This window comes from Bubalus kerabau, chromosome 4, assembly GCF_029407905.1.
Source record: "Bubalus kerabau isolate K-KA32 ecotype Philippines breed swamp buffalo chromosome 4, PCC_UOA_SB_1v2, whole genome shotgun sequence".
Lineage (NCBI taxonomy): Eukaryota > Metazoa > Chordata > Mammalia > Artiodactyla > Bovidae > Bubalus > Bubalus kerabau.
Window position 1 is genome coordinate 165,043,418 of NC_073627.1, and position 25,141 is coordinate 165,068,558.

General features: G+C 36.2%; 1 protein-coding gene across 3 annotated transcripts in view; it reads left to right on the top strand.

Moving 5' to 3' along the window:
* Nucleotides 1-20,147, top strand: part of FSD1L (fibronectin type III and SPRY domain containing 1 like) — a 66,060-nt gene extending 45,913 nt beyond the window's left edge. Inside the window, exons 9-14 of one of the 3 annotated variants that reach the window (XM_055579213.1) lie at nucleotides 1,801-1,930; nucleotides 2,550-2,582; nucleotides 5,942-6,042; nucleotides 6,494-6,745; nucleotides 11,430-11,518; nucleotides 13,801-20,147. In XM_055579213.1, coding sequence (XP_055435188.1) covers nucleotides 1,801-1,930; nucleotides 2,550-2,582; nucleotides 5,942-6,042; nucleotides 6,494-6,745; nucleotides 11,430-11,518; nucleotides 13,801-13,923 — 728 coding nt within the window. In that variant the 3' untranslated portion in view covers nucleotides 13,924-20,147. The remainder of the gene's footprint in view (nucleotides 1-1,800; nucleotides 1,931-2,549; nucleotides 2,583-5,941; nucleotides 6,043-6,493; nucleotides 6,746-11,429; nucleotides 11,519-13,800) is intronic. The other 2 variants (XM_055579216.1, XM_055579215.1) reach the window with 2 other exon arrangements.
* The last annotated feature ends 4,994 nt before the right edge of the window (nucleotides 20,148-25,141 follow it).

A 25,141-nucleotide genomic window follows, 5' to 3' on the forward strand; every position in this document is an offset into this window, starting at 1 on the left:
TTACAGGCTTATAGAGAGATAAGACTAACAGTTGAGGCCTCACTTGTGAGGCCAATCTTTTTTTTAAACTTCATAGTAAAATATTATCCTTGTTACTTAGAGAGCCTGAGTGATTTAGTTGAGGCTTCATGGAGGGACAGTGTCCAAAAAGGAAGAGAGAAAAGATTGCACCCCTGAGTTTGAAACCTATACCTTTCTGTTTGGGTGCTATGGTATTTGATAAATCTGGTCTCAAGTGGCTTGAGGGATAATACCTGTTTTTTGCCATCCTTGACTCTACTCTGATCTTCATCATCAAACATAGGGAATAGCTTTATGACTTTTTTTCTTTCCTTAGGATTTTAACAAGCAGCCGAGTGTTGATGGCACCTTGAGTTATATCCACTGTTTCTCTCAAAAATTCAGATGCCCTCACATGTATTAACTAATAACTAATATAGAGGTTAACTCTGTTTTCTTAAGACAGTTCATTCTTGGTAATACAGGATCTCAGTTTTGCACAATCCTAACTTTTCAGTCACCTCCCTTTTGACGAATTCTATTTCCATTTTTACTGGAACTGTATTATTTCTTCTTTCAGTAAGTTCATTTCTGTTTACATGCGTGTTTTGAAAGCTATTAACTCTTTTGCATATAGTATGACATTTTCTGGAAGTGGTTATGGTTAGTCATTTTGTATTTAGAATGTTTTAAAATACAGTGGACAATAGGTCAGATGAATAGGTGAAATTAAAGTGCTCTTTACAAAACAGTAGAGTATAAAAGGATTCTTCATGCACTAGATAAGCATTAGGTTTTCTAGATGAATATTTTGTTGTTTGATGATGAATATTTCACAGACGCATTGAACCTTTAGCTAAATCATGTATTATCCTTAAGTGAAATGGGGTATTGTAAAGCAATATTTTTTTAGTGAATACTTATAAGAAATTTAAACTTTTGGAGGGAAATGTAACTAATAAGCAGATTTATTGGTAACTGTATAGTAGATGATACCTTGCTTAAAACACAAATTCCAGAAATTGCATATTAAATTGATGCATTTCAATGATTAACCCTCAGTATCCAAAAGGAACAAGTGATACTATGTTAAACTGATTTCCTAAATTAGCAGTTCTAAGTAAGTCTTATGAATAGTACAGATAGTTCCCTGATACCAAATAATTTGAAAAGCATAGTTTTGTGTTATATTTTCTTGATTTGTTTTCATTTCAGTAGCCCTTTCCCCCCTTCTATTCTTTGCCTTGTAAATGATCTTAGCTCTCTCAGCTGAGTTATTTCCCTTGCTTCTGCCATCATGGCCTATTTCTCCCTGCTTACCTTATTTTTGAAACTACTGAGAGTTTAAATATGAAATTATTAAATGTTAGAGCAAAAGAGAAAATATGTGTGTGCCAGGGTCTATAACTTTTTACACCACATCACTTTCTCCTCATCCTTGATTCTACTAGCTCCTCTTTCTGTTTAGTCCTAACAATCAGCTGATTCTCCTATAATAGGAAATTGAAGCTATTGTGCTAATGGAGATTCCAGCAGAAGGAAAAGCAGAAAGACCAGTGACCATGCAAGTACACTGTATTTGGTTGGAGTATAGGATAGATATATAGAGGAGAATAATGGGAAATAGAGTAGGAATTAGTAGATTGTGGCTTTATCATTGTAGATTTTAAATCTTAAGGTTAAGAATTGAAACTTTATATACAGTGTTGAAATCTATTGAGTTCGAAAATAATATGATGATGCCTGTGCTTCAGAAACTAGAGATATGCTACATTAAAAATGAAATATTGTTTTGGTTAGCACTTAATTTCAATTTGGATAACTCATCCTCCCATTTGAACCTGAGAGTTGAAGATACCTGTGTAGAGTGGGATCCTACTGGAGGAAAAGGTCAAGACAGTAAAATTAAAGGAAAAGAGAACAAGGGCAGGTAAGCTCATTTATTAAGTCTGTTATCTGGATTAAATGCTTGTACATTGATTCTTATTTGACAGCAACTAGAAATGAAATTCTTATTATTAACACCAAAGTGAAAAATACAATATTGTTTGCCAGTACTTGAATTTGTCATTAACATTTTTCATTATTTTTTCTTAGTTTTTTTCCTAATCCTCTTCTTACTTACATCTTTTATTTCAGTATTCCATTTCTTTTCAGGTTATATCTATAGCAATTTGAACTGCTTAGAGAGAAGTTCCTAGCATAGTTCCTGAATGTTAGACTTACAGATCACCTCTTTTAGCTGAAGGTCTGCGTTGAATGACAACTTTTACCATGTACAACCCCAGTGTTGGGCCCCTGGTCAGCAACCTTGTGAACCAAAGAGACAGGCTCGGGACCTTGTATTATTGTCAGACTGACTTAGGTAGTCTTAAAGTATGGAGGCCTCTTTTAGATGAATTGTACTCAAACTGAAATAAGGTGTAATCACTGTTAAAGAGTGAATCAAAATAAATCCCTCAGCTGACGTTTCATCTGATTTTATTATATAAACTGTTAATTTAAGTTGTAAAGCAGTCTCTTAACAGTTGCCTATTTTTATCTGACAGTGTCCATGTTACTTCACTGAAGAAACATTCAAGGTGATGATCTATGTCTGTCTAGTTCTAGGATCTAGTCTATCTAGCTTGGCTGAATAACTTAAATTTTTCTTTAACAAATAAGCAGAACCCATTGCAGCAGCCTTCATAAGCTAAAATATTGCTTTGTGTAGACTGTCTGTATTGGTAGCTTATGTTTTGGATTTACAGCATTATATAGCATTATGCTTCATATTATTTAGATTATACTGTATATGATAACAAAACAATAAGCTCTGCTTTAAGTCTTTCTTGAATTGATTTCGTTTATATGATTTTTTTCCTGCATTTACTTATACCTGGCATCTTTCTTGTTGTGCTGTATTCAATATATCTAACATTACAGCTTTGCTTTTACAAATATTTGACATGAAGCAAGTTTAAAGTGTTCTATGTCTTATAATAATCATACAATTTCAAAAGTATCAAAGATAAAAAAAAAGGTCATTACTGAAATTATTAGAACAGTGCCAGAAAGATGAATCATTTCAAATTGCACAAGTAATAATGTGCTGATTTGAAGATATCCCATATCTTTCCCGGAAACCAGAATGTGTTCTCTTTTCAAAATTATTGTCTTCTCTTTTTTCCAGTTTATTTGCTTATTATTGGTGAAAGTGATTCATAGTTGGTGTATTAGAAATTGTAAAATGCTGCTGGATTTGACAGGATCAGTGAAGTTTGGTCATTTGGAGATTTTTAGACTACTTGTAATTTCATCATGTTATTTCTCTTTCTCTTGTCTCTTGAAGCGTATTTTGTATGTGAGCTACTTCTGGAATGTTACATACATTTATTCTTTCCATAAATATTTATTTACTGTAGGGTGTCAGCTGGATACTGTGGGGTTTTTAGGGATAAACATGGTCCCTCCCTTCAAGGAATTTGCCCTAACTTATGTAGATGAGTTATCTCTCTATATATAAATAATAATAATATGAGATAGAGATTGTGTTTAGTAGTATGTGTGAATCAGGGAGTTTGGAGGGAGAAACATTTCCTGAGCTGCCAGATGCTGAAGTGGTCAATTAGGACAGTGAGCCAAACGTAAAGTAACACTGCAAACTTTGTTCACTTACTGTGATAGTGTAAGTAAGGGGCCCAGAGGAAGGGGTGCCAGGTCGCCCAGTGTTCCGTTTTCACAGCAGAATGGCACAGGGTGAGGGTTAGGTAAACCAGAGCAGAGGGCAGATGGTAAGTATCTGAGGACCATCTCGCTGCCCAGGGAGACCCAAACAAAAGCCTTCTCCTGTTTTGTGGACCTGAGGCCAAGGAAATGGGAATGGTTAGGAGTGGGAAAGTATTGAGACAAGAGTGGAGAAAAGTGTCTTCAGACTGCTCCCCAACCCCTTCCCCCTTTAAGGAGGTCTCTGAAGAGGCAGCTGGAAAGGGTCTCAGCTGAGGGCCCCCTCCCATAATGGAACCTCTGAATATAGGTATCTAATCTAGGAATGCAAACATGCATAGGAGCATGGAGTTGCAAGGGGGATTGCAACTCCCCCCAGAACCTGCAGTGAACTCGCAATGCACCAAGTCTGGTGAGGAGAAGGCAAGCATTTATAATTACTTCTTGTTAGGCCTGAAGGGTCATACACAGAATTTTGGCCTAGAGGTGGACTCCTCAGAAAGGTTACTTAGCCTGGTAGGATCTGGGAGACCTTCATTAGTGGATTAGTGTTTAAGTTGGTTCTCAAGTAAGTAGAAGAATGTGTAGCGTTTGGACTTGGCAGTGAGAGAACGAGTGACGGAAGGGAAAGGCACTGAAGCAGATTGCCTGCATTTAAGGAACGCTTGAGCTGCTACTTTTAGCTGGATAGTGCTGTCCAGAGGTGAGAAGGCTGGAAAAGCAATGCTGTGTGCTTAGTCGCCGGGCTCTTTTGTCCATGGGGATTCTGCAGGCAAGAAGACTGGAGTGGGTTGCCATGCCCTCTTCCAGGGGATTTTCCCAACCCAGGGATCAAACGCAGGTCTTCCACATTGCAGGCAGATTCTTTACCGTCTGAGCCATCAGGGAAGTCCATGAATACTGGAGTGGGTAGCCTGTCCCTTCTCCAGGGGCTTTTCTGACCCAGGGGTCTCCTGCATTGCAGGCAGATTCTTTACCAGCTGAGCTACCTGGAAAAGCGGAGTGGGACCAAATCAAGAAGAACCTGAAATGCCATGCTAAGTTCTTTGTAGGTAGTAAGGAAGTACTTGAAGATTTTAGAGTAGGAGAATCAGAGTTAGGTTTATCTTGTAACAGTAAACAAATGACTTGGGTAACAAAGAGATCATCTGGGAACCTGATAAAACAGTCCAGATTAGAGATAACAAAGAGCCTTAGTTGAGACAGTTGAGTGGCTGAGGTATCTTTAAAAGGTGGAATCAGGTTTGCTTTAAGACAATAATAACTGTTGTACTTCTTGCAAAAATGTATTCAGGGTTGGAATTCTAGAGTGCTTCAATGGAAGACTTTTCCTTATTTAACTTTTCTTTGAAATTTAAATTGCCATTCTCAATATTTACATCTGTTTTTCTTTTTGCCATGCTTTCCCTTTATTTCTTTACTGCTGGTAAGTTATAAATTTTTTGTTTTATGAATGCAGCAGTTTGATATAATTGAAATGTTAATTTTTAAACATCTTTTGAGGTTTGGTCTGTTTTGAGTTTTGGGGAGTTAGTGAAAGGCCTTAATGCTGTCCAGTTTACTATATCATATAATTTGAAAAAGGGAAGTCAAGTTGTATCTTGTCCATTTTAGTAGGGGAAATGCTTTATAATACTTGATATTACTCTGTGCATGGATTTGGGTAATTGCTATTTTTTTTTAAGAAGAAAAGATACAAAACAAAAATACCTACTGCTTATGAAAATAAAAAAGTTATTTGGTTTGATTATGATAAATCTTGAAAAGAAAAATAGCAATTACCCAAATCCATGCATAGAATAATATCAAGTATTATAAATCATTTCTCTTCCTAAAATAAGACTTGCTTTTAATTTAAATTTAACTTAAAGAAATGTAAGTTATATAGTCCATTATCTTTCTGCAGTTCTTTTTTTCCCCCTTGGGTTCTTTTTCCCCTTTTGTCGTGTCCCATTTTGGCATTGTCTCTTATTCCAACTGTGTATTATTTGTACAAGCCTTGCTCTGTCTGCATGGTATTAGTGTTTTTAGCTTGCTTTATGTTGATGATTTCTTACACGTAAGTGTTATAATTGACAACTCTGTTTAATAGTAAATAATTCAAATAAAATTAAATGTTGCTTTTTGTGCAGCATGATTAGAAAGCTCTTCAAAGTTTCCTTTTATCTGTAATTTTAGTTTGTGAAACATGCACAACATAGAATATTTGTTTTTCTTTTTGTTCCTGTTTATATAGAAGTGGTACCCCATCCCCTAAACGGACATCTGTAGGCTCCAGGCCACCAGCAGTAAGAGGCAGCAGAGATCGTTTTACGGGGGAATCGTACACAGTGTTGGGTAGGATAAACATAATAATTCTTCATTATCTCAGATTAAAAGCATGTCACAGTCACATGGGTGGACTTCCTACTCAGGGGTGGCGTGGCTGCCTGTGTATTGAATGCATATTTGCCAAATTTCTCCCCCTCGAAGCCTAGTTGCTTTGGTAGGTTTTCAAATTATCTTTTTATTGATATGTTTTAAATTCTACTTCAGTTTATGTAGTGCTCCACATTTATAACTCTTAAGGGGATAATAAGGAAGAAAAGTTCTGAAGCCTTTTATATTCAGAGAAGTTAGTAAACATACAAGTTATTATAGCAGATACTCTGCATTTATTGTCTGTGTTAACATGATTATTCTCCTGAATCAGACTTTTTGGTGCCATTTTGTGCAACCAAATATAGGTAAAACTCTGTAAGTCATAAGAAACAGGTAAGAGTTAAATTTACCTTCTAATCTTTTGTAGGAGACACAGCTATTGAAAGTGGACAACATTATTGGGAGGTCAAGGCCCAGAAGGATTGTAAATCCTACAGTGTGGGAGTAGCGTACAAGACTTTGGGGAAATTTGACCAATTGGGAAAGACAAACACTAGTTGGTGTATCCATGTGAACAACTGGCTACAGAACACATTTGCAGCAAAGCATAATAATAAGGTCAAAGCCTTGGATGTTGCTGTTCCTGAAAGAATAGGTGTATTTTGTGATTTTGATGGGGGTAAGTTTGCTGATTTTCTCCTAAGTCATTTCACCATCATTGTTTGTATTTCATTACTCTGCATTGTGCTTAGTTGCTCAGTCATGTCTGACTCTTTACAACCCCATGGACTGTAGCTTGACAGACACCTCTGTCCATGGGATTCTCCAGGCAATGGGTTGCCATGCCCTCCTCCAGGGGATCTTCACAACCCAGGGATCGAGCCCAGGTCTCCCATCGTAGGCGGATTCTTTACCATCTGAGCCACCTGAGAAGTCATGCTTTCCTATAGTAATAATCTGTACGAGATTTCCACTAGTATTGTGGTACAGATGTTTTTACCTACTAGGATGTGATCACAAGCATAACTTCAGGTCTATAGTTGACTGAAAGGGCATGTGATGTCTGCTTGCAGGCCTACAAAAGCTCTCATCTATAATATACTAAGTAAGTCTGAAAAAAAAGAGTTGCTAATTTTAGTTATGAGCATTAAAATTTCTTATGCCCATTTTAATTCCTCCCTTACCTTGTTTTGTTAACTGTTAAGAGTGGTAGGGTCAGATTTTTTTGAGTCAAAATAGACCTTAGAAATTACCCAATCCTTTTGCCACGTAGTATGATTTCCTTATTACATTGTCTCTGTGAGTAGTTGCCACTCCTGTGCTTGAACTTTTCTGTGTGAAGCTAATGGTCTTAGAAGGCAGCCTGTTTCACTGTAGGATAAGATTTGATTAGAAGGTTTTTCTTAAGTCAACTCATTTTGTCTCTCAGTAACTTCTGAGACTCTTGCTATTAAGTCTTGTCATTTGAAGAAACACAGAATTATGTTCCCTAATTCATATTTACATTATAATCCTTATTTGTTTAAAAACTAACATTGCTTCTCTTTCCCTATTACTAACATTGCTTCTCTTTCCCTATTTTTCCAGACTGTACATTCTCTGTAACATTAGCTGTTCCTTTTAATTTAATTTTTTCCAAACCTTTATTATCACCTGTGGTTGTATACTATGTCTATATATATTTTAAAGATTGATTCTCAAAGTAGAACACACAACTTCTGACCACCGTAGATTAGTGATTTGGCAGCATGATTTCTAGTAATACGACTTAACAGCATTATAGATCAGTATTGAGCTGGTAGCCACCTAATCCACTAATCTGGCAGATTATCTTTTTCATCTGATACTAGGCAGTGTAGAGGTGTTTCTTTGCTGTTTGTAACTCAAATGAAGAGCACTGTATTTGTCCTTAAGTTTCATCTTAATAGATTTTGCCAATCTTCCCTCCTCTTAAGATCATCTAAAAATTAACTTGGTGTTTATCTTTAAGCTTTTTGAGTTAGGTATTTGATAAGTGTCTTGTCTGCTGTTATCTAAATATAAAACTTTTGTAGATGAAGTAGGGAACAAAATTAATTTCCTAAATGCCTCACTCCAAGTTGATACTTAAAGCTAATAAAACCAAGTTTTATGATTTTAAGTAATGTTATGTCCAAAGAGTTCCATGAAGTATCAACCTAGTTATTCAAAAAGGAAAAAAATTGACTTTGGATTGATTTATTTTTAGTGATGACATGTCAGTTTTGCTGCATTTTAAAAAATTTACTCACTTAGACTCATAAATAATTTTCCTCAGGATAAATAGTAAGTTTATTGACATATCAATACATTCTTTCTTTTTAAACTACCAAGATAGCATTTGCTTATCTTCTTTTGTCTCTTTTCCCATACTTTGATTCCTTAAAGATAAGTATAATTAAAGATACTTAAAGATTAAGTATAATTAAAGCTTCCTTAAGGATAGTGAGAAGTATAATTGTTAACCTAAAGCATAGGCTATAGAAATAAATTGTAATGTAGGATAGGATCAGATTCTGAGGGCCTTGAAAAATAATAATAAGCTAGTCTTTTTTTACTAGTTGAAGGGGGACTTCTGTTTATTTTAGAAAACTGTAGCTATATGATGGTAATATAGTTTTAGACATATTAGAGAATAAATGGTTAAATGTGGAAGAGGTTGCAGAATACTGAGAGAGGAAGACTTTTCAAGGTGGTCTTTAAGTAATATAGACAGGACCATGTCTGTTTTGTTAAGTATTATGTCCTTATTGCTTGGTAAGTGCTTTACATCAGTTCATTCAGTTCAGTTGCTCAGTCGTGTCCGATTCTTTGCGACCCCATAGACAGCAGCACACCAAGCATCCCTGTCCATCACCAACTCCTGAAGCTTACTCAAACTCATGTCCATCGAGTCGGTGACGCCATCCAACCATCTCATCCTCTGTCATCCCCTTCTTCTCCCACCTTCAATCTTCCCTAGCATCAGGGTCTTTTCAAATGAGTTGATTCTTTACATCAGGTGGCCAAAGTATTGGAGTTTCAGCTTCAGTGTCAGTCCTTCCAATGAATATTGAGGACTGATTTCCTTTAGGATTGACTGGTTGGATCTCCGTGCATTCCAAGGGACTCTCTTTTGAACACCACAGTTCAAAAGCATCAATTCTTTGGCACTCAGCTTTCTTTATATTCCAACTCTCACATCCATACATGACTACTGGAAAAACCATCTCTTTGACTAGATGGACCTTTGTTGGCAAAGTAATGTCTCTGCTTTTTAATATGCTGTCTAGGTTGGTCATAACTTTTTTTCAAGGAGTAAGTGTCTTAATTTTATGGCTGCAGTCACCATCTGCAGTGATTTTGGAACCCCCAAAAATAAAGTCTGCCACTGTTTCCACTGTTTCCCATCTATTTGCCATGAAATGATGGGACCAGATGCCATGATCTTAGTTTTCTGGATGTTGAGTTTTAAGCCAACTTTTTCACTCTCCTCTTTCACTCTCATTAAGAGGCTCTTTAGTTCTTCGCTTTCTTCCATAAAGATGGTGTCATCTGCATATCTGAGGTTATTGATATTTCTTCCAGCAATCGTGATTCCAGCTTGTGCTTCTTCCAGCCCAGCGTTTTTCATGATGTACTCTGCATATAAGTTAAATAAGCAGGGTTACAATATACAGACTTGACATACTCCTTTTCCTATTTGGAACCAGTCTGTTGTTCCATGTCCAGTTCTAACTGTTGCTTCCTGATCTGCATACAGATTTCTCAAGAGGCAGGTCAGGTGGTCTGGTATTCCCATCTCTTTCAGAATTTTCCACGGTTTGTTGCGATCCACACAGTCAAAGGCTTTAGATAGTCAATAAAGCAGAAATAGATGTTTTTCTGGAAACTCTCTTGCTTTTTCGATGATCCAGTGAATGTTGGCAATTTGATCTCTGGTTCCTCTGCCTTTTCTTTACCAGCTGAGCCACAAGGAGGGTATTCTCTGCCTTTTCTAAATCCAGCTTGAACATCTGGAAGTTCACAGTTCACATACTGTTGAAGCCTGGTTGGAGAATTTTGAGCATTACTAGCATATAAGATGAGTGTAATTGTGCAGTAGTTTTAACATTCTTTGGCCTTGCCTTTCTTTACATAGTAAACCCTTAATAAGTATTGGTTGAGTGGTTAGTGGTGAGAGAGGCCTGAGCAGTGGGGAATCAAGAAAAATGGATTTGATGGTGTGAAAGTAGAATTCATAGGACTTGGCTACTAAAAATACGGATTGGAGGAAGGGACAGAGAAGAACTGAAGATGACTCAGGTTCCATCCAGTGTGATTAAAAGGATGATCATGCCATCAACACAGTAGAGAGCACACAGCATCCTGGGGAAAGATGAGATACCAGCGAGACAGCCACGTGGCATTACTTAGCTGAAGCTAAATGTTAGTTATGGCATCACAGAACGGCCACTGAATATTGCACAGATCTGTTAAGTGTTATTGCTCTTCTGTACACTAACTTTGTGACCACATATAGGTTGCTTGGTATTTTGAAGTAGTTTATATAAATAGTAGACATAATGTTAGTTTCTTTTCTAGTAGACATAATGTTAGTTCTTTTCTTCTTTGTTTAGTGGCAGCTGATTTATTATGGGAATCTTGTAGAGAGAAAAGATCCTGGACAAGCATCTACATTTAGAATAGAAGGAAAAGAAATAGAAGATATCCTCAGGATTAAGAAACAAACCAAAAGAATAGTCATGAGAGAAAAGTTTGAAGAAATGATAACAGTTGCAAGGGTGTCATCAGGTTGGACAGTTAGGTGGTCAGAAGGCCAGTGATTTAGTTACATGGTCATTGTTGAAAGACAGACTGTCAGGAGACCTTAAAGAAGAATTAAAACTGAAGCAGTGATAATTATGCCATGATTTTAGAGACTAGGGTATGAGTATGGCTTTAAGTAATTAGAGGACAAAGTCTAATAGAGTAAACCTTAAATGGTGATAGGATTGAGTGGAAAGGCTGGTTATAGTTAAAAAAAAAAAAAAGGGAGGAAGAAATAACCGTGGTTTTTACTGGGCTAAGGGAACCATTTGTTAAATAATGGTAAAAAAGAGAAGTCTATAGTTGAATAATTGGATAGTACCAGATTATGAAAGCACTATGGAGATCTTAAAAACCAGGGAAAGAAAAGTGGTTTTGGGCTTTTTCTTAAACATGTTTACTACTGATTTTCAAGTGAGAATTCCTAAGTCCAGTCCTCAAAGTGACAAATATTCATTTGGTTATTACTTTTATGCATGATTATATGTTAGACTTAATTAGATGTTAAATTCTTTTTTCCAGTAATAAATGTGACTTTTTTTTCTCCTTCCCTCTAGGTCAGCTTTCTTTCTATGATGCAAACTCAAAACAGTTGTTGTATTCCTTTAAGACAAAATTTACTCAGCCAGTACTACCTGGTTTCATGGTTAGTACCTAATTTATATTTGGTTTGGCAACTTTAAGGAGAATATCTATGCTATCTATTTGGAGAAACACAATATCTTATTTTTTTCTTATATTCCTCTTCCTTTCCCTGGTCTACCTCTCCTACGTCTGTGATTGTATGTTTTTGGTATATTTTACTGAAGTAAGTGTTAAGACATAAAAGTCTGCAAATCACAAGCATGTAGTTTGATCAGTGTTTTCATAGGACTGCATTCATTTTTGTAATCAGCATCTTGGTCAGGAAGTGGAACATTGTACCCATTTCCAGCCTCTAATGGCCCTCCTCCAAAGTGATTACTGTCTTGAGTTTTAATACCATAAATTCATTTGCCTCCTTTTCAACTTTGTATAAATGGAATCGTACAATATCTTTTGGGCTCAACATACATTTGTGAGATTTATGCATGTTTTTCCACGGTGTGCTAGTTCACATAGTTCTATATGTATATGTATAGTTTTTAATTGTATGACTATATCAGGATTTATTTACACATTCTAATTTAGTTGACTACTTGAGTGCTTTCCCACTGGAGACATTTACAAATAGAACTTCTATAAATATTCTTGTAATGTCATGCTTTGCCCAGCTCAAGGTCACAGAGATATTTTCTTTTGTTTTTTTCTTGTAACTTTATAATTAAAAAGTTTTACATTTAGGTCTTGGATCCATTTTGAGTTAATTTTTATATGTGAAACAGAGTATAGTTTAAGATCTGTTTTTTTGCATATGGATATCCACGTGTTCCAGTGCCACTTTCTGAAAAAGACTAACCTTTCTCCATTGATGTGCTCTTCCACTTTTGTGCCAGATATTTTGAGTAAATATTTCTGTAAATCACTTAATTTTCAATAAAATAATATGATAGTTTCATAATCAGAGTAGCTCTTGTATTTCTAAAATTTATTTTTTATTGAAATACAGTTGATTTACAATGTTGTATTAATTTCTTCTGTACAACACAGTGACTCAGGTGTGCACACATATACTTTTTTTCCTTGACTAAGCTGTTTGCAGGCTGTTAGTTCCCTGACCAGGGGTTGCATCTGGGCTCTGGCAGTGAAAGCGCTGAGTCCTAACCACTGGATCACCAGGGAATTCCTCTATACACTCTTTTTTATATTCTTTTCCATTATGGTTATCCCAGGATATTGGATATAGTTCCCTGTCTATACTGTAGGATCTTGTTGTTTATCTGTTCTCTATGTAATAGTTTGCATCTGTTAACCCCAGACTCCCAGTCTACCCTTCCCTAACCACATCCCCCTTGGCAGCCATGAGTCTGTTCTCTGTATCTGTGACTCTGCTTCTGTTTCATAGATAGGTTCATTTGTACCATATTTTCTTGTATTTTAAGAACAATGTACTGAACCTTAAAGTTTAAAAATTTTGGAATGTTAATTATATAGCCATGCATTTCACAGTCTGCAAATTCTTTGTAACTATACTATGGTTACTGAGTAAATATTGAATACTTAGGATATAGTTGAAGGTAGGAATACATAAAAAATTTCTAGAATCTCCCTTGCTTTAAGCTTGTCTGCTACATACATGGCAGTTGATGATAGTTTAAATGATTCATATTTTCACATTTTAATTCTCTTGACTCTATTCCAAATCAGTTATCATTTACTTTACTGAATGATAGCTGCTTTGTTCAACACAAGTGAAGCAGTTTTATCTTTCATAAACTCATTCACATTTATGATAATAGAATATGGCAAGTGTATTTGGATATTGCCATTTGTGTTTTTCTCAGATTATCTTAGAGAATTATAAAAGGGTTCTTATTGTTAACAAGTTAGGGAAGAAGCCAATGGGATTACTCTGTTAAGAGAGGGGTGTTAGATTCCTATAGTTTCGGGCCACAACCCATTATCAAAATCCAAGGCAGCAATTGGGATGAGAAAGATGAGTCTTTGTGTACTTCTCTTGGTTGTGAACTTTAGTATCAGTAATGATAGTATCTTTTTGGCTAAATTAATCCAATTTAGTCTCTAAATTTCTACAGCCCTTATTTCCCTCTCGTGTGTAGTTCCAGTGAGTTCTCTGTCATATTTCCTTTGGCCAATATGGTTCTAAAAGACCCTTGAGTTAGCTTTTCTACTCCCCCTCAGTTCACATACGAAGGTTTTCAGTTTGAAATTGGATGATGTTCACTTGTGTTCACTTATTTTTGCCTTTCAGATGGAAAAGTGTCAGGATCCTTTAAGTTTTCACTTGGTTTGAAGTCTGACTGCAGCTTTGTTTCTGTCCTTTCTTAGGTTTGGTGTGGTGGACTTTCTTTGAGTACTGGGATGCAGGTTCCAAGTGCTGTGAGGACTCTTCAGAAAAATGAAAATGGAATGACTGGCTCCACTAGCAGCTTAAACAATATTACTCAGTGATGCCTACTCAGAATATGTTTATCTTCCCCCACTCCTTTTTGATTGGGTGGCCTTTTCCGTGCAGTTACTAATCGCAGCAGTTTACAAGTGATGGAAGTCAGGTTTGCTACCTTCTGCTCTAAGCTCTGGAGTCTGTTCGCATCAGGCATCTAGTAGGAAGCATTCACAGGAGCCTGCTGTGGGGCATCAGAGAAGCAAGCAGACATCTAGCAAGAAACTGATGTTCTGAAGAGTAAATGAGAAAAAAAGGCAGTGTTAAGTAGTTACATAGAAACTCATTTTTGTGTTTCTTGGATTACTTTGACTATTCTAAAATGTTTAGTTACGTATGGTAGCCCTAGGACCTGAAGGAAAAGCATTTAAATCTTCTTTCTCCTATACTTGCCCTTTTTTTAATGTCATCACTACCTATTATTTAATTCTTACACTGAAGCTTTAAAACTGTACAGTCTTCCATGGTTTTCTAAAAACTGAAAAAAAATGGATTGGGCATGCTAGAAAGGTTTTCTTCCAGTAGTTTATTTTTCCCCTTTTATAAATAAGTTGAGGTTTGCTAAATTGTTATCTTTTATTTTTCCACTAGATTGTATATTGTTTTCTTCTTTCCAAATATTGTGATAGTTCTCTCACGGTTTATAACTCAAAATAGAGAATGGACAGGAAGTGTTTCTAGATATAATAGCTTTAAATTGCCCAAATTTCAGTTTTTTACCTGCTGCAAAGAGATATTCTTTATACGTTACCTTGTTTAATTAGACCTCTGTCCATTATTTTGAATGATGGGTAAGATTTTTTTAAAGCTTTATATTTTCTGATTTTTTTGTCTAGTTTAATAGAAACTTTAATAGTTTTGGTAAAATTCCCACTTGAATTTGGTGTAATAACTGGTAGTAATTATGCTTATTTTTAACATTTTTAGTAAGGTGAAAGATCATTAAAGCTATATAGAAAGTAGAAGAAGCTACCTATTCAAGTTTTATCTATAAGGAAAAGGTTATAAAGGGAGGTGCCTAAAACTATTCTTTACTGAAGTCATCTATATCTGCTTTTTAGTAAGATGGAATCGTTAAAAACAAGAGTTTTGAAAAAACTATGTATCTCTGACTTATTTGGCACATTAATTTTTCAGACATACCTATTCAGAGGTTATTTTTCTCTCAGTCTTTTTGCTACTTCATTTGCTTTCTAAAGGATCATAATTCTTCAAAAAAAAATCAACATAGAGTGATCTTTACCATACATAAGGAAGATGTGTTAAACCATGAGTAATACCCATGATTATTGAGCAAAGCATTTGTATTTTTAAAGTTGATTAAAATTTGTAACAAGTTCTTTGAGCCAAATTGCAAGTTGTCATTACAGTATTTAGGAATTCCTTGAGCATTTTCAAGAGGTATGGGTTTGTATATTCCTTAATATTCGAAGCTGTTACTTTCTCCTGTTGACTTTCTTCCATTCATATTTTAAGTATATTGTCTTATGATACCTTTCTCCCTAGAAGTGACCATTGCTGTGTACATTTGAGTTACTATCTATAGAAAGACTTGTGGGATAGGAACAGCTCAGTCTCTCTTAAAGTTTATTGCTTACTGATGAGATGTTTTGTTCTTTGTAAAACAAATCTAATGAGGAATTTTATTCAAACTGGGTATTCATTTTTCCAGAGGAGAGTCATATCTATACTGTTGTCTGATAATGTATTTTAAAAACCATAAGGCAGTTTAGAGTATGATATTGTCAGTAGATATTGTTTTGCTTCTCCAAATAAATATAATTTTGATTTTTGTTTTTCCTAGAGATTTTGAAAGAAATTTTTGGATGTCCTGTTCTCTGCAGCAGGGTTATTGCAGGACCTAAGGAAACAGGAAGTTATAATTCTCTTTCATAGAGTTAAACCTGAAAGCAGTAAGTTAGTGGTGGAGCTGCTTTATATGAACAGTCATGTATATTTTAACAAAAATGACACTGAAAAAGCCAGAAGTTCTTGTATAAAAACTTTTACTATTATGTCTGTATAATTATATCCTGTTTTTAATTTTAAGTGCCTTCTTCCTCTTAAGCATGCTCTCACTCCATGCCCCATGCATTGTCAACTGATATTTAAACCAGAGACCCATTACGTAATACTGGTGAGGAGTTCTATTGCAAGGGCATGAGGAAAGGAAAATACTAGTCAGGGGCTGGAGGAGTGCATATGATTCTTGTGTGTGCTCATCCCATCATTTGAAACCCTTCGTATAAAACATTGTAGTATCATTTGGAAAAATTCATTTGAAGTAATACTTTTATACTTCAAAATAAGAATCTGGGGTTTCCCTCTTACTATGCTTCTTCTTAAAGGTCTCCCCCGCCCACCTTCCCAGAAATACAAAAAAAAAATGTGTGGGCTTTTAGCTTAATTCATTTAAGTTTATTTGTGTTAAGTTAAACTGGAGGAAGTTTGTCATTCGCATTTTCAAACTAGAAAATAATCAACTATAGTGCCTATTTACATAGTCTGAAATTAAGGTAACTGTTAACTTGACACAATATATAACATTCTCATTAACATTGGAATTAAAAAATATTGAGATTTTTTCCTCAATTGAAGACATGAAAAGTTGGTATACTCTTTAAAATATTTTTTTTTTTACTCTTTGTTTTGACAGGTCAAACATGATTGCTTTCTACAAAAGAAATGCATGAGAGGTTGATGGTAGTGGATATACCACAAGTGTAAAAAATTGTGTTTTATAAAAATATACACTTAGTATTGCCTTTCTCTTTTAGCAGTTGAATCTCAAACCAGTTGTAGTAAACTGGATAAAAAATGAAGGAGTTGACTTAAGCACTTTAGAAAAAAGAATTTTTTTACATTTCATTTTGACTCTTTGGACTGACTGTCACATACATCTTTAACTTTTCGTAAATATGTACATACCAAATATTTACTAAGTGCACATAGAAATTTAATACACAGTAATTCTTTGAATGTTCCAGGTGTAGGTAGACAATTTGAAAGTATTAAAGGTGTGCCTGTCTATACAGGGGTTTAACTGGTGGAATCTGTAACTATTTTGACAAACCATGAACTGCTGCTGTACAGCTAGACTTCACTGAATTTGTTCTGCAATCATTTTCCCCCATATTGTCATCTGAAGAGACATACTGGCTTGGTTTTATTTGCTCACTTATGAAATTAAAGTATGCGCAGTATTATGTATAATTTGAATTTTTATGCTGATCTTCAGTGATATAAAGAAGAAAATGATTTAGTTAGGCTAAGATACTCTTATTTCATGACTTACCCAAAATGATTAGTTTTCCTACATATACTTTAAATCACATAAAATTATTAAGTTACTTAGTGTCTTTTGGAAACATATGGGGAAAATTAGAAAAGGATATACATGAAAATCTGCACCCCACTCCAGGACTCTTGCCTGGAAAATCCCATGGATGGAGGAGCCTGGAAGGCTGCAGTCCATGGGGTCGTTAAGGGATGGACACGACTGAGCAACTTCACTTTCACTTTTCACTTTCATGCATTGGAGAAGGAAATGGCAACCCACTCCAGTGTTATTGCCTGGAGAATCCCAGGGACGGGGGAGCCTGGTGGGCTGCCGTCTATGGGGTCGCACAGAGTCAGACACAACTGAAGTGACTTAGCAACATATATGAAAAATGATTATTTCAAAGTATTCATTTTAGAACGGACAGTGTAACTTCCATAAAATATGTGAATCTAAGCTAAACAGACTAAGGACTGTATTTAAAAATCATCATGATAATTCTTTTGGAGAAAACTCCATATTTGTAAGATGATTATTCATTTAGTGGTTAATTCGTGTAACAAATATTTAAGTCTGGGATGGCAGTCATACTTGCTATTCAGATTTCCTAACTTTGTGAAGTTTGATTTTCTGTGCATACAGTAAGTACTTTTGCTGCTTTTGAAAGGTATGATAAAGTTTGCATCTTAAAAACAATGATTTTGCTAATCAAGTCAGAAATTTTAAAAAGTAAATGTTAAGAGTTTATAAAAAATTATAATTAACTGCATGTAAAATGGTTCACCTATATGTAGTCATGTAAGATGTTTCTGAAAAAGTTTCTTCCCTTGATTTTATTTTTACACTGAATATATTATTTTAGGGAAGTGAATGGTCAGCATAAATTTACTCGGCATCCAGATAACCATAAAGTTATTTGTTATTTTAAATTTATATTTCTTAATACCAGTGCTGGAGCATTTATAAGTGATCATGAATTTTCCTTAATCATTGCAGAAAGATTACCTCGTAGTCAGTATAGTTTTAGTTTTGTGTGTATTTTACAGTATTCATATTCTGCAAATACTTGTGATCCTAATGTCACATATGATAGCTTTGTTACCTGGAATATTTGATTAATGTATATAAGCTTTTTGAGTAATTTGGAGGTTAACTGGATCACACATGGTATATGTTTTTGTTGAAAATATATTGTTGGGTATGCCATATAAAGGTTAGTATTGACTTATAAAATAAATATCAGAGATCACCATAGTACTTTTCTCCTACTCACATTCAAGTTAAAACAGTATTTGTTATTTCCGAGTCAGTATAAGGTACTGACTTTTGATTTGTAATCATTTGAGCTGTGTTAGTTTAAATTGGTATATTTTCTTAACGGTACCCAATCAATATAAGTTGGTTCCTGGGGATGAACATGCAGAGGATTTCACAGTATGTGGCACAGCCAGTAGGTGAATGTGTTTGCTTTGCCTTGGAGCTACTTAAGTTTATTGTAAGTGATTGGTAAAAGATATTTTTGTTAGTGTTAGAACTTTTTGGAGAGCTTAAGAGTTATGAGAATGCTTTTTTTTTTTTTTTTTTTTTAACATTTCCAAAATCTGTAAGATACCAAAGCATTGCATCTAATTTACCTTTTAGGGGAGACTCTTTAAAATCAAATTTATAACTAATTCATACAATAAGATATATAATAGCTAAAGTTTTGAAATGATTTGTATTAAAAACCACTAGTCTTTAAATTTTATAGATATAACAAAAATATTTTGGCTTAATTTCTTTTAAAGTATTTAAAATTAATCACCTTAGCTCTACCATATACTATATCTGTGATCTCTACATCATCACTTACTATCTTTGGGCTTCCATTGCCTTACATAAAGGCAATGTAACTTGCCTTTACAACAGTGTAACTTGTTCAGCCTACCTCACAGGGCTGTTGTGAGGAATAAAATGAAATGGAGTATATGAAATAGATTCAACCACAGTAAAATGCTATGTAAATGTGAAGTATTACTTTTAGTTAATAATGGACTTAAGTGTTTGGATACCTCTAGATGCCATTTACTTTGATAAAGCATGTGCTTAAAGTGGTATCACCAGGACATGAAACCTGAATTTTTTTTAAAAGCCTGATTAAAATATCCTTTAACATTTTTAGTTTATGCATGACTTGTGGCCTTTTTGTATTTTATCATCAAGGTGTACTCTATATCAAGACTTCTAGAACTGTAAAATTTCTCCCATAGCATTAATATATGTCAGAGTAGAATAGTAGCATAAATAAATGATTTAAGCTGTGTTTCCATCCAGGCATTTGCACTTTCATGACTGCCCAATGCCACATGCAAAGACTGAATTTGGCCTAAAGAATTCTTTGCAAAATACCAGCTTTGGAATGGTTCAACAGTTTGTTCTCATGGGATAGATGATATAAGGTGTACGTGACCATTTAAAACATTTGATAACTTTTGTTGCATTATCGTTTTTAAAAACACAATGACACATTTCAAAACTCTGTTAACCTGGATATCATTTATTATCTCTCCTAACATAACTTGTTTTGCTTTAAACTGAATTAAGTGGCTTACAAATTATCTTGATCCACAGATTATTTGGTTTTTCTATCATCTGGACATGATTTTGCTATGCAGTTCTGATGATAAAAACTCTTAATTCCTCAGGTTTAACATTTAAGTTAAAGATGAACATTAATGAACTACTTACAATGAACGCAGTGCTGAAAACTAGTGTTTTATAATAAGCATTTTGCCTCATTTTTTTTGGAAACAAGACAAAGCTTTTAAAATGGTTTCTGAAATTTCAAAATAGAGTATTCAAGATAGAGTACCTTGTATGTTGAAATGATTGTATGTTCTGTATAGAATAACCAAATTCTTAAAAAAGCACCTGGAATATCTCATCTAAAAATTAAACTTTTTTTTCTTGCTTTCTTTTGCTTCAGTTCTTGCATTTTATCCACTCTTATTAAATATCTATAGTGTGCTGTTGAGCATGAGAGATAAAATAGCCATTAGGAATTTTGCTTCCAAAGGTTTTTTTATTTTAGAGCAGTGCTATTCAACGCAGTTGTTTGCGATGACGGAACGTTCTGTAACCTGCACTGTCCAACACAGTAAGCCACTAGCCACAGCCAGCTGTTGAGCACTTTAAATGTGTATAGCTAGTTCAACTAGGGAACTAAAATTTTCATTGTAACTTAAATGTAAAGAGCCACATCTTGCTAGTATTAATAACTGCTGCTTGTACAGTGCAGCTATAGATGCTGTGAGTAACTATTATATAAACCAGGAACTTAGTTTCTGTCTTTGGAAGTTGTCACATCTTGGATTACATTTTGGTAGCTAAGACAGAATCAGAAGCTAAGATTTTTTAAATTTATATTTTAACTTGAAACCAGTTTGGGAGATAAAAGAAAACCAGTCAACGACCAAACAAGGCTGGAGCTCTTGTAACTAAGATCATTTTTACCAAGAGAAGAATGAAGAGATACTAGATAGTTTTGAGTCACAGAGAGAAGAGTGTGACAAAGACAATGAGAAACCAATACCTTCATACAGAAGATGGAGTGTGACTGGGTGCAGCATTTCTGGAGAACAGGTAATACCAAGGTATTCAGTTCAGTTCAGTCGCTCAGTCGTGTCTGACTCTTTGTGACCCCATGAATCACAGCACACCAGGCCTCCCTGTCCATCACCAACTCCCGGAGTTCACTCAAACTCATGTCCATCGAGTCGGTGATGCCATCCAGCCATCTCATCCTCTGTCGTCCCCTTCTCCTCCTGCCCCCAATCCCTCCCAGCATCAGGGTCTTTTCCAATGAATCAGCTCTTCCCATGAGGTGGCCAAAGTATTGGAGTTTCAGCTTCAGCATCAGTCCTTCCAGTGAACAACCAGGACTGGTCTCCTTTAGGATGGACTGGTTGGATCTCCTTGCAGTCCAAGGGACCCACAAGAGTCTTCTCCAACACCACAGTTCAAAAGCATCAATTCTTCCGCACTCAGCTTTCTTCACAGTCCAATTCTCACATCCATACATGACCACTGCAATAACCATAGCCTTGATTAGACGGACCTTTGTTGGCAAAGTAGTATCGCTTTTGAATATGCTATCTAGGTTGGTCATAACTTTCTTTCCAAGGAGTAAGCATCTTTTAATTTCATGGCTGCAGTCACCATCTGCAGTGATTTTGAAGCCCAATAAAGTCTGACACTGTTTCCACTGTTTCCCATCTATTTCCCATGAAGTGATAGGACCAGATGTCATGATCTTAGTTTTCTGAATGCTGAGCTTTAAGCCAACTTTTCACTCTCCTCTTTCACTTTGATCAAGAGGCTTTTTAGTTCCTCTGTCTGCCATAAGGATGGTGTCATCTGCATATCTGAGGTGAGTGATATTTCTCCCGGCAATCTTGATTCCAGCTTGTGCTTCATCCAACCCAGTATTTCTCATGATGTAGTCTGCATGTAAGTTAAATAAGCAGGGTTACAATATACAGCCTTGACGTACTCCTTTTCCTATTTGGAACCAGTCTGTTGTTCCATGTCCAGTTCTAACTGTTGCTTCCTGACCTGCATACAGGTTTCTCAAGAGGCAGGTCAGGTGATCTGGTATTCCCATCTCTTTCAGGATTTTCCACAGTTTATTGTGATCCACACAGTCAAAGGCTTTGGCATAGTCAGTAAAGCAGAAATAAGATGTTTTTCTGGAACTCGCTTGCTTTTTTGATGATCCAGCGGATGTTGGCAATTTGATCTCTGGTTCCTCTGCCTTTTCTAAAACCAGCTTGAACATGTGGAAGTTCACGGTTCACGTATTGCTGAAGCATAGGAACCTGGAATGTTAGGTGCATGAATCAAGGCAAATTTTAAGTGGTCAAACCAGAGATGGCAAGAGTGAACGTTGACATTCTAGGAATCAGCGAACTAAAATGGACTGGAATGGGTGAATTTAACTCAGATGACCATTCTGTCTACTACTGTGGGCAGGAATCCCTTAGAAGAAATGGAGTAGCCATCACGGTCAACAAAAGAGACCCCAAATGCAGTACTTGGATGCAATCTCAACAGAATGATCTCTTTGTTTCCAAGGCAAACCATTCAGTGTCACAGTGATCCAAGTCTATGCCCCAACCAGTAACGCTGAAGAAGCTGAAGTTCAACGGTTCTATGAAGACCTACAAGACCTTTTTAGAACTAACACCGCCACCCACCCCCCCCCCTCAAAAAAAAGATCAAGGTATTAAATACATATATAAGGAGTCTTCCTGCAATGGTAAGGAGACGGCCTTCAATGCAGGAGACCTGGGTTTGATCACTGGGTTGGGAAGATCCCTTGGAGAAGGAAATGGCAACCCACTCCAGGATTCTTGCCTGGAAAATTCCATGGACGGAAGAGCCTGGCAGGCTACAGTCCATGGGGTTGTAAAGAGTCAGACACAACTAAGCGGCTTCACTTTCACTTTTCACTTTCTGGATTACGAAAAAGCAAAATACAAATCTAGGACTCTGAATTGAGATTCCTTCACTTCTATCTTTAAGTTCCTGGTCCACTTTAAAGAAACATACCAGAAACTATAGATGATCCCTTATGTCTCTGGTTTATGTAAGAAAAGCTAATCAGTTGGTCCACATTTATAAAGACCATAGTTTAAATCAAAATATTGGCCAGTGTTGAGAATTCCCTGCAAGTCCAGTGGTTAGGACTTTGTGCTTCCACTGCAGTGGACATAGTTTAGATCCCTGGTCAGAGAACCAGGTCTCCTGAATGCCTGAGGTGTGGCTACAAAAAAAAAGATTGACTAATGTAATCTCTATTATAATTGTCTTTTTTAAGCTTTACATGGAACAAGACTTTTTATGCACTTTACATTTATGAACCTCGTAACTTTCCCCTTTTGTTTATTACAACAGTTTTCAAACATGCATGTGTCTGACTCTACAACCCATTGGGTTAACCCACCAGGCTCTTCTGTCCATGGAATTTTCCAGGCAAGAATACTGGAATCGTTTGCCATTTCCTTCTTCAGGGGAACTTCCAGACCCAAAGATTGAATCCGCATCTCCTGCATTGGCAGGCAGATTATTTACCACTGAGCCACCTGGCAGAAGAGTAGAGAGGCTTTTTATAATGAACACGTTTATGCTTATCATCTAGATTTATCAATTGTTAACGTTTTGCCATGTTTGTCATTTTTAGAGTTGTCATTTTAGAGTTTGTCATTTAAGTACAGTAGTATACATCGATGATGACACAGCCATATTAGCATTCTTAGCAAAATTAACTGCAATCTGTTAGTATCATCTAATGGCTCAGTCCGTATTAAAATTTCAGTTGTCTCAAAAACATGTTTTTATGGTTGCTTTTTTAAAATCAGGGTCCAGAGAAGGTCCATACATTGCATTTGGGCATGTCTCTTAAGTCTGATTTTGCATTAGTTCTCTCCACCTTTTAAATGCCATTGATCACATTCTGAGTGATTCTCTATAGCCTCTGTTAAATCGAGAGTTATGGTTAAATGTGGATTCAATTTTTAGGCAAGAATCTTTCACAGGTAGTGCTGTGTACTTTCTGTTGCATCACATCTGAAAGTGCATGGTGTGATGTTGTCCCAGGGTTAATGATAAGATTGATCAGTGGGTTCAGGGGGTTCCAGCCTAATCCATCTATTAAGAAATTCCCCATCAACATTTCAACTTAATTTTAGCCTCTGCTGATGAGGGTTGTTGTTCTTAATTCACTAGGAGTAGTAATAATTGTTCTATCATTCATTCTTTATTAGTTGGAATTCTTATTAGCATTTTGATTACACTGAAATCCTGTTCTAATAAGAAAGGCAGGATAAATGCTCAATGATTTTATCAAGTTTCAGGGTAGTGAGTTCATGCCCTGGCAGTCTTCAGTCTTAACTAATGAGTTTCACTTGTAAGGAACCATGAAGTCAATAATTTTTATGTATGTTTTGTATTTCAATTAATAGCAGTTGCTGGGAGGGATCGGGGGCAGGAGGAGAAGGGGCGACAGAGGATGAGATGGCTGGATGGCATCACTGACTCGATGGACGTGAGTCTGAGTGAACTCTGGGAGTTGGTGATGGACAGGGAGGCCTGGCGTGCTGTGATTCATGGGGTCGCAAAGAGTCGGACACGACTGAGCGACTGAACTGAACTGAACCAAACTGACTCATTTTGATGCTAAAAAATTTTACCATCTTCAGTCCTTTAGGTGAACACCTGTATCCAATGAGCCCATGAATCTTTGGTAACTTCCTTCCTCTGAGTGTTACCTACTTTTTAAATTAACGTACTAACTACTAGTCCAAGTAATAAGAGGGCTCTGTGTAAAACTGAGCCCCCTAAAACAGTTCCTCTGGTGACTTTATAATTAACCTCTTTATCCCAAACCTTATTCCCCATTTCAGAATTGAGTGTCAAAGAAAAGGGGGGACTGTAATGAAGCAGGACCCTAGGGGACCTTCCCTGTGACAGACAACTCCCCCACCCCCACCCCACCATGTCCTCTACCTTCTTCTTTGTAGAAAAGCTTTAGTCTCCCAGTGATTCTCAAAAGGCTGGCTCAATAGTTAATGATTAGGAAATAGGAAGATGTAGAAACAAAGATGTGAAGAACTGACTCATTGGAAAAGACCCTGATGCTGGGGAAGATTGAAGGCGGGAGGAGAAGGGGACAACAGAGGGTGAGATGGTTGGATGGCATCACTGACTCCATGGACATGAGTCTGAGTAAGCTCCAGGAGTTGTTGATGGACAGGGAAGCCTGGCGTGCTGCAGTCCATGGGGTGGCAAAGAGTTGGACACGACTGAGCGACTGAAATGAGAAAGAAAAGCAATTGGGCCAGGAAACTGGCAACAATTTAGACTATAAACCAGACACAGAATTATCAAACTCACAGTTTGCCTGAAAG